The sequence below is a fragment of the Phalacrocorax carbo genome, chromosome 1 (genome assembly GCF_963921805.1).
Source record: "Phalacrocorax carbo chromosome 1, bPhaCar2.1, whole genome shotgun sequence".
Lineage (NCBI taxonomy): Eukaryota > Metazoa > Chordata > Aves > Suliformes > Phalacrocoracidae > Phalacrocorax > Phalacrocorax carbo.
Window position 1 is genome coordinate 36888213 of NC_087513.1, and position 12850 is coordinate 36901062.

General features: G+C 40.0%; 1 protein-coding gene across 4 annotated transcripts in view; it reads left to right on the top strand.

Annotated features, from left to right (window-relative positions):
* Positions 1–897: 897 nt before the first annotated feature.
* USP15 (ubiquitin specific peptidase 15) overlaps positions 898–12850 on the top strand; it is a 66439-nt gene continuing 54486 nt past the window's right edge. For 2 of the 4 annotated variants that reach the window (XR_010372420.1, XM_064448556.1), the window contains exon 1: positions 900–1070. Coding sequence is in view for 3 of the 4 variants with exons in the window: in XM_064448556.1 (XP_064304626.1) it covers positions 982–1070 (89 nt within the window). In the remaining variant the exon portion in view is untranslated. Of the gene's footprint in view, positions 1071–12850 lie in introns of all 4 variants that reach the window. The other 2 variants (XM_064448572.1, XM_064448565.1) reach the window with 2 other exon arrangements.

The following is a 12850-nucleotide window of genomic DNA, read 5'->3' on the forward strand; positions in this document are numbered from 1 at the left end:
TAATGACTTGGTTGGAGGAAGGGGGCTGGGTATACAATGCATTATAGATACACCGGCTATATCTACAAGAACAAACTTTGTTTTCAGATGTTTGTAATCAGCATTTCCCACCCTCCAGCCCAAAATTTCTACACAATTTCAATTTTATGAAACCTGGATAGAAGTATGAACACAGAGAGAAGCCTGCTAATGTAATGTAACACATGGACTCGTTTGTTGGTGAAATGCCAGATGCCAGGCTGCGCTGTTTGTACGTGGTTCAAATAAGAGCGATTGAAACAAGCCCAACAAATTAGCCACTGGTTTCTGCAAAGGTCTGGGAAAGTTAATGCAAGTCACACAGCCTGTTTGCACCGCACTTGCACAGTAATACAGACTCTATCATTATATGAATTACGGCAGTCCAGACCACTCATTTGTTAGCAAGGCACGCAGCATCTAATTACGCACACGCTTAAATTAAAACACTAACACTGACGGGAACGTCACGAAGAGGACGGTTCCTTATTCCCTAAATACGATCTCCCCTTCCTGACCCATTTCAAACCACGGCCTCACAAGACACGACCCAGGCCGGGCCGGGCAGGCCGTGGCCGTCACCCGGACCCCGCCGAGGAGCCCTCCGGGGCACCGCCCTGCCCGCCGGGCCCCGCCGGGTCACCGAGACACCGGGGCACCGAGACACCGGGGCACCGTCCCACCGCCCCCCGCTAACAGCAGGCGGTCGCCCCCAGAGCCGCCGCCCCGCCCCAGCCGGCACTGCGCGCATGCGCCTCCCTTCCAGGTGGTGCCAGGAAAGACCTCCGGGCCGCCAGGGGGCACCTTGCCGAGTTCCCTCCGTCCTCACCCTGCGGATGCTGGGAAGGAAAGGAGGGGGGCGAGGGCGTCTCCCGGCCGGCGTCACTCCCAGCATGCAGCGCGGCCCGCTCCTGCCCCTGCTGTTGCTGCCGCCGCCGCCGCTGCTGCCGCCGGGGGGAGAAGATGGCGGAGGGAGGCGCGGCGGATCTGGAGACCCAGCGGACGGACGTCGCGGCGCTGCTCAAAACCGCTCTCCGCAAGGGCGACACCTGGTGAGGGAGGGGCGGGAGGGCCCGGGCTGATGGGCGCGGGCGGCTCCCTCCGCCCCCGGTGCCGCTGGGCGGGCGGGGAGACCGACCTCCTTTCCCTCAGCTCCCCACCCCGCTCCCGGCGGCGGTTCGGCCCCTCGCGTGCGTGGGGGGCTACCGGGAGAGTGGGGGGAAAGGAGGGGGGAGGGGGACAGCACCCTCTTCTCCCCCCCCAGCCCCCCGCTCCTCTCCCGCCTCCCGGATCCCTCAGACCCTCTCAGGAGGGGGCCGGCCGCCTCGGTGCGGCGGGCCCTCGGCCTGGCTTGGCCTGGGCTGCTGGCGGCCGGCAAGGCCGGGCCGCGCCGCGGAGGCGCCCGGCGGGGGCAGGCACCGAGGTCAGCTCCCTGCCGGGCGGGGGAGGGGAGGGGAGGGAGCGGCCGGGCGGCGGGGCGCGGTGCCGGAGGGCAGCCCCGGGCGGCGGCCGGGGACAGCGCGGGGCCCGGAGGCCGCCGGGGGGGTGCTTTGGCGGCGTGGGGAGAAGCGCGGAAGTAGGGATTGAGGCGGGGGAGAAGAGCTCCGCTGCCAGGCGTTGCTGCCATTACCCGGGCTGAAAGGAGGAAACGGCCCCGGCGTCACCTTCAACTTGTCAGAAAATTATACCCGTACCCTGAAGCCCCTCCGCGGCTGTCATAAGCCTTGAGTTTAAATTTTATTTTGGCTGCGAACGTGTTAATTACCTAAAAAATAACCCCGAAGGTGCAAACGGGCCCTTATCGTACCTGTTCCACAATAAACGTTTAGAAGGATATGTTTTCGTGGTCAGTCAGAAAATACTTCTTAGTATGCCATACGGATTGTCAACAGAATAATCCGTGGTTGAAAAGAATTAGGGTAAACAGACGCCTCTTTTTAGGGCGTATTTGGTAATTGAGCTTCTGTGGTTGTAGTTCTTCAAGGCTAGGAAAGGGGACTTTTTTTTGTGGGGGGGGGTGGGGAACTGACACTTTTCCACCACTCACCCTCTTCATCTCTTCCTGTGTGAAACGGTTACCCAAAGACAAAGGCTGAAGCATTAACTTACTGAAAATTAACTATGAATGCACAAAAGTAGAACTTGCCCACCTCATTTCAGTTGTCATCACTCACTGTTCCAGTTCTATAAAAGACTATATTTAACAGTGTTGATACTGCAGCATGTGTCAGAAGCATACATTCTGATGCATTATTCAAATACTGCTGAGTATATGTTCAGTTTTGGCATATGAACAGACTGCTCTTAAACTGGAAAAATGTAAGCAACTAGAAAAAGGAAATCAGTTCATGTGGTAGTGTTGAAAATGACCAGCGATAGTAAAAAGGCTCTCAGGCTTGTAATCTAAGAGATTTTTTTGTTTTAATAGTGGTTCTTTTGGGTATTTCCCGAGTGCTAAAAAGATGTCTCAGACAGTTGATATTATTCAAAGTGAAAGTAATTTTATGACAAGTTTACATGATGACTGAAACAGCAACTTTAGTCTGCTGTATTTTTTTTTAGTACGTTAAATATTTTAGCATGAAAAAATGTGGAACAAGCTTCTAAACATTCTCTGAAAAGAAACATATCTAGCTGTGATTGTGACACTGATGTTAATCAAGTGCTTTAAAACAGAATAATCTTAAGCTATGGCAAAGTCCTATTAACTTTGACTCATGAACTTGGATTAAATCCAGCTACACAAATGCGTGTGCATGTGTGTTTGTAGGATTAATACTTTGAGCCGTGTATTTAACTTCACAAATTAAGGGGTATGTTTAGCTTTTTGATCTTTTGGGGCATCAATAAGGAAACAGAACAGTTAAAGTACTCTAAGTCATGCTTCAGAATTGCAGTTTTCATTCAGTAGTAAATATTTCTAAAAAAATGTGAGCAATGCAATATCAGCTTGTTCTGTTTGAGCTTTAAAGCGCAAAAATGCAGTCCTTTTAAAATTAACGGCTTATACTGAAGGTCTTGTCCATCCTCTTCAGAATTTAGAGTGTAGAGAACAATAAGCTATATAAGGAAAGTGTAAAGCTTTGGGGGTTTTCTCCAAGAAAAAGGGAACTAAAGAATAAGGCTAAGAGAGGCAGATCTTGTATCTATAAAGAGGGCATTGAATTTCTTCATTAGTTTTTCGTGTGCGTATTCTCTCTCAGGGAGAAGGACATGAAACTGACCAGAAATAAAACGTTTTTAGAGTTAGATATTGGAAAAGAATTTATAGAATCAAGAAACATTTGAACAGGTAGTTTAGTAAGCTGTAGAATTCCTTTCATTGGATGTTTTTAAGAGTAGCTTGGGGATAGTATATGTTAAAATATATTGCTTCGGTGGACAGACAAGGCTAGTGTCTTTTGATCTGTCCTCAGGGACAGGATTCTGGGCTAGTTTGTCTTGATGTTCTTTTTTGCATTCTTTTATGGACAGTTAATAAATTAAATTACTAAACAAACTAGGAGAGATTGAGGATTCTTCCATCTATCCATTTATCTTATTTTTCTAAACATACATTAAATAAACATAAAATTCAAGCTTTTTCAAGCAAGAACATTCTTCATTTATCAGTTGTTTTAAATAATGTTGACTGTTTTTGTTAGTGCATTTAGCATTAAAAACCACACGCTTATTTCACGGAACTTGAGTTATATATAATTCTTTCTTCTTGTGATATTATCTGAAGGACCTTCAGGTTAAGTGATTGAGAGGCCTAGACTTCTCTTTTGGAAGAGAACAAATGTTGTATTCCGTTGTGTATCTCACAGTTTTAGGATCTGATATGATTATTTCTCAATGTTTTGAAAATCTACTGATGCTTGGCAAGTGAGAATTTTTATTGTTTGAGATTTTAACCTGTCATTTAAAAATTTTAACCTTTCATTTAAAAATGCAAAGAAATATTGATTTACAGCTGCAGACAAATTTGAACTCAATCAGTGTCTTCCTGTATGCGCTCTCATAAATTGAAGAGCTGTTGATGTTCATCAGTTTTTTACCCACTGTATAATTTGTATGACCAACTGGTCTTGGTGATGTCATTTAATGACTTTGTAGCTGCAGTGGTATTCTTGAGAACCTTGCCAAGTTTTTCTGTTTTTACAGTTTCACTGAGGTACAATTTTCAACACTGAAAGTTATTGATCTTGGAACAGTTTTCTTAAAGAGGTCATGAAGACTCTGTCGATTCTTGTGTGATAACTTCTTGTGTAAATATCTCTCCTATTGAGGCATTTCTTGTCTTTACCTTTAAGACCACTTTCAGCCCTGCTTTCCCTGTAGTTCCTGTTCTTCTGTGGCTCTCTTAGAGGTGTTGTCTCAGTTACTTAAATATGACATTACACATGCTTTCATACTCTGTTACCTCTTACGCACATTGGCCCTCCATCGTCTAGAATGCAAGACCACGTTTCTCACCTTTAAGTACCACCGCCAATAAAATGTTTCATGTAGTAGTGACTAATAATGTCTAACAGCACAGCCTTAGCAGTTTTACCTATTTTTCTCTCTCCCAGAATTTCCCCACTGTGCTTCTTTCATCTCTTGCTCACCGTAGCAATTTGTAGCAGATGAGAATATAGATGTTATTTGTATTTTTAAAAGCAGTAGCCTGGAAAAGAATTAGGCTGTTACAGTGGACAAATAACTATCACAAGGAGTTTATTTGGTGGCTAAGAGAACAAATGGAATCTTTAGATGTTTGAATAGGGAATACTGAGTAGCAGTACAAAGATGTACTGTATACAGTTATATATTAGTGAAACCATTCATACTGTCCAGTTCTGGTGTCCACATGTCACAGAAGGCATTTATTCGGAATGAGTTAAAAAATATCAAATTTAATAGAGGAGGCAGAAGCCTTGCCTTTCAGAGAAGAGCTTTAAGAGCCTTTGTCTGTTCTGCTAGAATGTTGAGTCCTGTGCTGAAATACTTACATAAGATTATGTCTTCTAGGATAAGGATTTTTAGATGGGCAGGTAAAGATTTAAGAGACTGTCTGTAAAGAGGGAAGATGTTGATTTCCAGCCCTGCTAGCCAATGAATTTTGGTGCCAGTCATTACCTCACAGAGTGATGAGAGAGATTCTTAATCTGTTTTATTTTTTTAAGACTTGCAAATTATGAGAACTACAGAAATATAGTATTTTGTGTTTTTTCAGATGTGTCTCTGATACACATCCCTTCTGAAGTTCTGGTGAGTCCAGAGGGAGTACCGTTGTTTTCCATAGAGTACATTTCTTAGAAGGTGAAGAAAATATTCTCATTTTTTTTACTGTGAGAATTTTATTGGCTGTTTAACTGTAAAACTCAGTCAGTGAAGAGAATAAGTACAAATTCAAGTGGGGTAGAGATCCTTGCCAGTGAATGATCAGTAGATATGAAAATGCAGCCTGAAAGAATTTCCCCTCCAGAAGTGTATTTAAAGAATTTCAACACCAAAAACGTACAAGCATTTTAATTCTGGTAGCAATGAAAAATCATGAATCTTGACAAACAGGTGTATACAGCCCTACTTGAAAACCCTGCAGTGCCCGTCATTGATGATAACCTTGATGCTGAAGTGCTTAGCTTTAATAGTATTTTACACTGTGGTCTTCTCAGTGTTTTCCACATTTGATCATCCGTCATTGTGCTGTACATGAACAGAATCTAGATTGAACATTAATGGAAGATTTCACTGAGAACATGATGAGATGTTGTAGACCTGCACCTCAGTAACATTTGGGATAATATCCTAAACTGTCCTGATGGCATCGTATAATGAGAAACAAGGAACACTGCGTCAGTGTTCCAAGGCTAGAATTGAGAATTGTCTGCTTTCTCTGTCCATTGAGGTTTAAGTTGCTGATTTTTGACTTTAAGACCTTGTGGTTGAAGTTTTGTGTTAGATTTGTGTCACTGCATGTAGAATGGTGCAGCACTTCAACAACAGCTTATGACAGTATACAAAATGTTCTGTTCTAAATTCTTCTGGGAGAATACTTGCAATGGAAATGTGTAGATGCAGTTTTCTTCTGTTAATTGATTAGGCAGGGTGGGAGCATGTTAAACTCGATCATGTTTGTGTCAGGCTTTTGCCTGAAAATTGGAAGTCAAACATTGATTTAGGAGTTATTTTTTTTAATGAAAAGTCTTTCCTTAAATGGAAAACTTGTAACTGTATTCAAAACACTTACATGGTTGTTCATGTGATGTTCACACTGAAATTTTAACATAAAAATGCAGTCCATTAATTCTGGTTGAATCAGGCTTTTTGGTCAGCCTCTTGGTGATACATGTGAAGTGCTGCTTAGGCTATTGCAGCACATTGTGGGAACTTGAGTTTAGGGGGCTGTAGGGAGAATTTAACTGATTGATTAGTTGATTTGAAATTATCTTGATGCATTTAGTTGAATAAAACGTTTATTTCTGAAGAGGGATGTGAAATATTTAGACTAAGATTTCTTAAAAATGGGAGCTAAGCGATATATTTTTTTCTCTCTTTGGCCCCTGGATTTTTGTGTGTGTGGATTTACCTACATTTTGAATAAAATGATGGTTTGGTTTGTATGTGATAAAGTAGAATAATTATAATAATCTTGAACTTCCAAGAATTTGTTAATTCTGAAAGAAAATTTAATTTTGAAGGCATCTATTAATCAGGATTGTACTTAGTCAAGCAATTTTGGCTAGCCTAATCAGAGTAGAAATACAGGTACAAACCCGTTCTCACCTTTCTTATTTTTATAGTTGCAATTGTGCAAGAACAAAAATTGGATGCTGCGCCTTTAAATAGGAGTCCTAATTTACTTTCAGTAACACAGTTGTTCCACTTTGTTCTCAGTATTGCTTAATCTGTACTCATTCACAGTGAGGAGGGTAAAAAAAATAATCCTCACCTATCTCTCTGGACAACTTGCACAGTTTTGCTGTTAAAAGTGAAATAGCTTGTGTTTGGAAGATAAGATGTCCCAGCAGTACACAATGATGGAATGAATGCCTCTGTGAAGAGTCTTTATTGTATATTAAAGTTAACTGTTTTGATTTTGAAGTCAAAGGGCTGACTTATCAGTCAATATAAATAAATCTAGGTTACATGTTGTTTAATTCTGTCTATATATAATGGAGGAATGTGTTCAGAACACTTTCGACAGCAATGGGAATTACCAAGATCATAGTCATACTGTTCAAATATTTTTCTGTCAACCTGGGTGTTAAGGTAGAGAATGAATGCCCTTGTACTCTGTGATGTTGGTGCTGCGTTAAAAAGATTTATTAACTCAATGTGCAGTAAACCACGGGTGAAGTTAAATTACATGAAAAAGTTACAATCCATGAGGGAATTGTAGAAATCAACTAGCAACTTTCCCGCTAGTACTATTATTTTCTTTTGCTGAGAGAACAATGTGTATACATGGTAATGCAGCTGTGAAATTCTAAAATTTGCGTAACTTTATTACTGATTTTCATTATTTGTTGATTTATTTTTTTTTAAGAAGTGAAGGTGCATTTACAAGTGTTGTAATGGCTTCATTCTTTTGTTCTTCTAAGTTAATGTACAAAGGCTGTAAGTAATCCTGTTTTGGGCTACGCTTGAACGTTCATAAGGATACAGTCTTTTGTTGGTAATTTTAGATGACCCAATATGAGCATATATTTGGATATAATGCAGGGCTGTCAACTGGTAATTGTGTTTTAATATTTGAATATTTTGTATAGGAGTAAAAGGATCAAAATATTCATTGCTGGTGTGTATATTGGGGAATATAATAAAATAAGTACTCTGTAATTGGTAGATTATATTGGAGAAACTCTGAAGTCCAGTAGTTGATGTGAACACAACCAGGAACCAGGCTAATGGCCCTTGATCACAGAAATGAGCAGTTCTTTGTAAATGCCAGAAATAATCACTGTTTCATCCCACTTCAGTGGGACCCAAAGAATAATAATGCCTGCAGTGAACTGTTTTTTCAGTGCTGTTGTCTGTAGCGGATATATGAGGTTGGAATAACTGATCTAAACTCATCCTAAAGATAGATTTAGTGTCTTCAGCTAAAGCAAGTTTACAATAGCTATGACTTTAACTTTTTAATGTTAGTTTACAATATTTCTAAATAAACCTTATTTGCTTCTAACCATGAGAATAAAGTAAAAGTTCACATGTTTTTATATAGCTTTGAGGAATATATTCTTTTACAAGAAAATATTAACTAAAAATAGTTAAAGTAATCTGTGCTTTGAAAACAATCCGAGCATAGGAAAACAGGAAGAGGAAGGCACATTGAAATGTTAAGGATTGTGCTTTGTACTTGCCAAGAAATTGTTCAAATAAAAGGATTATTTAAAGAAAAGTTATGCCTAAATGAGAATATACTATTAGAAAATAGCTTATGAATGGGATGAGCTAGGTATGAACAACAGTTATCATTGCTTTTCAAGGATATGAAATGACCTGTAATATCAGAAGATGTCAAGGAACATTCTAATTCTATTTTTTGACCCCTTTGTGTGATCAGTGGACTAAGGCTAGCCTGAATTAAGTTTGGAAGATAAGCAAATGCAATCTGTGAGGACCCTCGGGTGTCAAGTCAGGCCTTTTGTCATCAGCTGCTGGAATGAGAATGTTGTTGGAGTTTATATTTGCAAGGTTCAGAATTTCATCTTTTATTTCATCCTCTGCAATGATAACACTGAATCCAAATGATATCAAAACCTGTTGCGTATCGAAGTGGGAACATACAGTTTGGTAAAATATGTTCTTATGTGCTCCACATGTGATTGCATGGGGTTTCCATGTCTTTATTATCAGAACAAATTCCACTGTTGTGGAACATTCTAAAGATACTCTGCAAATTACGATATCTGCAAAGGTAGCGTAGACCTCGGTTACACAAGCTCCTCTTGTGCTCTGGGGGGATATAAGGTTTTTGTAGAATCATAGAATATCTCAAGTTGGAAGGGACCAATAAGGATCATTGAGTCCAACTCCCTGCTCCTGGCAGGACTACCTAAGACTAAACCATATGACTAAGAGTGTCGTCCAGATGCTCCTTGAGCTCTGACAGGCTTGGTGCTATGACGGCTTTCCTAGGAGCCTGTTCCAGTGACCGACCATCTCCTCAGTGAAGAACCTTTTCCTAAGTCCAGTCTGAACTTCCTCAATGCAGCTTCATTCCATTTCCTCATGTTTTATGCAGTATCTGGCATTTCACGGGCTCGAGTATAAATTGTCCCTTATATATTATAATCTGCTTCAGATAGGCAAGAAATATTTTACAGATGAGAATAGAGACAACTTACGAAGCCATCTGAAGCTCCACGCTGAAGTAGGCCAGACTTGAACTGGGAACTTGCTCATGGACATGTTTTATAGTTTTTTCATTCTACCTGCTAAAGGAAAATGTAGATCTCTCTAAGGATATGTAATACAAGTAAGAGAAAACACCTGAAACTAATTAAACTGTACAAATATTTCCAATATTATTAATACATATATTTGTAATTTTCAGCAAATCACACATGCATATTTTTGCTTACTTTTCACAGAATCGCAGAATCACAGAATGGTAGAGGTTGGAAGGGACCTCTGGAGATCATCTTGTCCAACCCCCCTGCTTGAGCAGGGACACCTAGAGCAGGGGGCACAGGAACGCACCAAGGCGGGTTTTGAATGTTTCCAGGGAAGGAGACTCCACAACCTCCCTGGGCAGCCTGTGCCACTGCTCTGTCACCCTCACAGGAAAGAAGTTTTTTTCTCATGTTTAAGTGGAATTTCCTGTGTTCCAACTTGTACCCATTGCCCCTTGTCCTGTCTTTGGGCACTATTGAAAAGAGTCCAGTCCCATCCTCCTGACACCCACCCTTTAGATATTTATAGGTGTTTATGAAATCCCCACTTAGTCTTCTCCAGGCTGAACAAACCCAAGTCTCTCAGCCTTTCCTCATAAGGGAGATGCTCCAGTACCCTGATCATCTTGGTAGCTCTCCGCTGGACTTCCTCAAGCAGTTCCACATCCTCCTTAAACTGGGAGGCCCAAAACTGTCCACAGCACTCCAAATGTCTCACTAGGGTAGAGCAAAGGGGGAGGATAACCTCTCTCGATCTGCTGGCCACACTCATTTTAATGCATCCCAGGGATGCCATTGGCCTTCTTGGCCACAAGAGCACATTGCTGGCTCATTGTCAGCTTGCTGTCCACCACCTTTTAGGTAAAGGTTTGTGGTTATTCCAATATTATGTACTTCTGTTATCAACTTGTTGGCTCTAACTTGGTTGACTGTTTTCAGCAAGCAATTTGAGGTGACTGATTTATTTTGAAATGCCTACAGATGTCAAGCATTTGCCGATTTAATCAGTTCACCTTGTTGTGAAGTTGTCTTAGTTTTTAAATTTGCCCCTCAAAATAGCATATCTAGGAATTTGAGACAGTTCTGTCCTTCAGTCTTTACTCTGAATCCTTCATGTGTGCTTTACCCCTGAAGATGGGTTGGTTATCCTGCTCACTAGCTTGACTGATGACGTATGAGACACCAAAATTTGTGTTTCCTGCTTGATTGAACTCTTGATTCCATCAGAGTTAAGTAACAAACATTTCTTAATCATAGTTTTAAAAAATGGATAGGCCATATTTTTTAACTTTACTAAAGTATCCTGGGGGAGCTTTCTCAGTCAGGTCCACAGTTCAAAAAAACTACCGTACCATTAGATTGGTCTGGAACTCTTTTCTGTATTGGGTAATAGGAACAAAAATAAAAGCAAAACATTGTACCAAGTTCAATGTACAGACATTTTATGTCTTTTTTTTTTTTTTTTCTACTAATGCATGGTATGCTATTTTTGTATCCGGGACAACAGATATTCAGTGGAGCGTATCTGGTCTCAAGTGCATGCTGCAAGTTTTTAATAATCTTCCCATAAAAAGTGATCTAAAAATGATCAAATCATATTTAAGAAATGAGGTTTACTTGAAGTACGTCTTTTCCTCTTAAATTAGTGAGTGTACCTCATAGGTAATACTTAGTTTTCAGGTGGTTGATTTTTATCATGGATATTATAACACTGATGAAAAGATGAGTTGCCTTCTTATGGTTTGCCTTCTCTGTTTTGTGTAGATGAGTAGTCTTATTGATCTTGATGAGAATGCTATATTGAATGTGTTTGCAGGATCAAAAGCTGTAGTCTGTAAATTTCTGATTTTTACCTTTTCCCATAATGCTAGCAAGTCTGGATTTTAGTTATGTGCTTTAAGTGCTTTAGCAGATTGATCCCCTATGCTGAGTGTGGTGTAATTGCATTAATTTTCTTTTTTTACAGCATAAACTTTAACATGGTATATCCTTCCTGTGTAAAGATGAGGGAAGTGTATGGCATTTGAATGCAAATTTCCATTTCCCGTGATCTTATTGAAAAAGTAGTATTTCATCTTATTGATTAAGGACAAGTTCTGGAAAAGGAGGAAGATTACAGCTACTGTGACTGTATTCCGTAGTAACTCAAAATAACTTCTCTCACCTGCATCAGATTTCTGTTGAGATGAAAGTAGCAGAATGCTCATTGAAATGCTCGATATGTATAAAAAGTATACATACATGTGCATATGTATGCACATACATACACATAACCAGTAATTCACTGTAAGAATTTACAACTACAGTGTCTATTAGCATTTTTCAAAATCTCTATCTGTGACTTTTTTTTTCTTGGCTATATAAATTCCCTGAATTGTTCTTTTGCATTTAATGGACTACCTCAACATTGTAGTAAACTGGTCTACTGCGTTTGCTCTTAAGAATATCTGTCTGAGAATACAGACTCTGTATTTCTTTAACTTAAGAAGTCTAAAAAATGTTCATAGATGCTGAGTCAATTAAAAGCAGTTATCCCTAAATAGAAAATAAATTCATTACTGGACTTACATAAGTATCCTGCTTACTTTTTCTATAAAGGATGTTAAATGCTGAATATTGGGATAGTGAGTAAGGCAGTAAGTTCACTAAGCTCTGATAAGACATATAGTGCTGTATCAAATCTAATATTTTTGCGCCAGGTTTGACTGTTGGAGGATGATGTGGTCTGTAAGAAATCCTGAGAACTGGCAGTGCCCCATCTTCTCCTTATCCTAATAAATTGATCTTCCTTGTTCACTCTTTCTAAAAATTAGTACAAAGAAATAGATATATCCTGTTTCATATTACAAGCAATATTAACCAAAGTATTAAGCTTTGCCCTTGAGTACACACAGATTTAATGATCTTCCCTTTTTCAGTCTTTTCAGTAATCATCAGTAGAATGCATCTTGCAAAAAAGTGCATGTAGGCTCTTTTTGTCTGAAAGTAATCCGTTTTAATGGTGCTTTACAGATATGAGCTTTTTTACAGTTGCAGAATTAAATCTTAGAATAGTGTTTTGCACCCATTCAGCGTCTTTCTTCAATTGTTCCTTGCAGCTTTGTCCATATGTCCAAAATATGCCAGCCTAATAGAGTACTACTCAGTGAATTCAAGTAAGAAAACAGCAAAACTTTCAAATTTTTTCTGTTCATGCATTCTTCATTTTACTTTTCTCTGTTGTACTGCTGGGCAGACTTTGCTCAGAGAATCTCAAACTTCATGTGAATTTTTAAGATTTGATTGTCCTTCAGCATTTTCTTTCCAGGGCAGGAACTTGACTGTGCTGTTTAGTTCTTATCACACTTACATACTTGTATAATTCATAGGTGAACTTTCAACTTTTTAATGCTAGAAATATTGATCTCTTATTTGAGCGTGTAAGTACAAATTCCTAAATCTGAACAGAAGTGATGTAAGTTCTT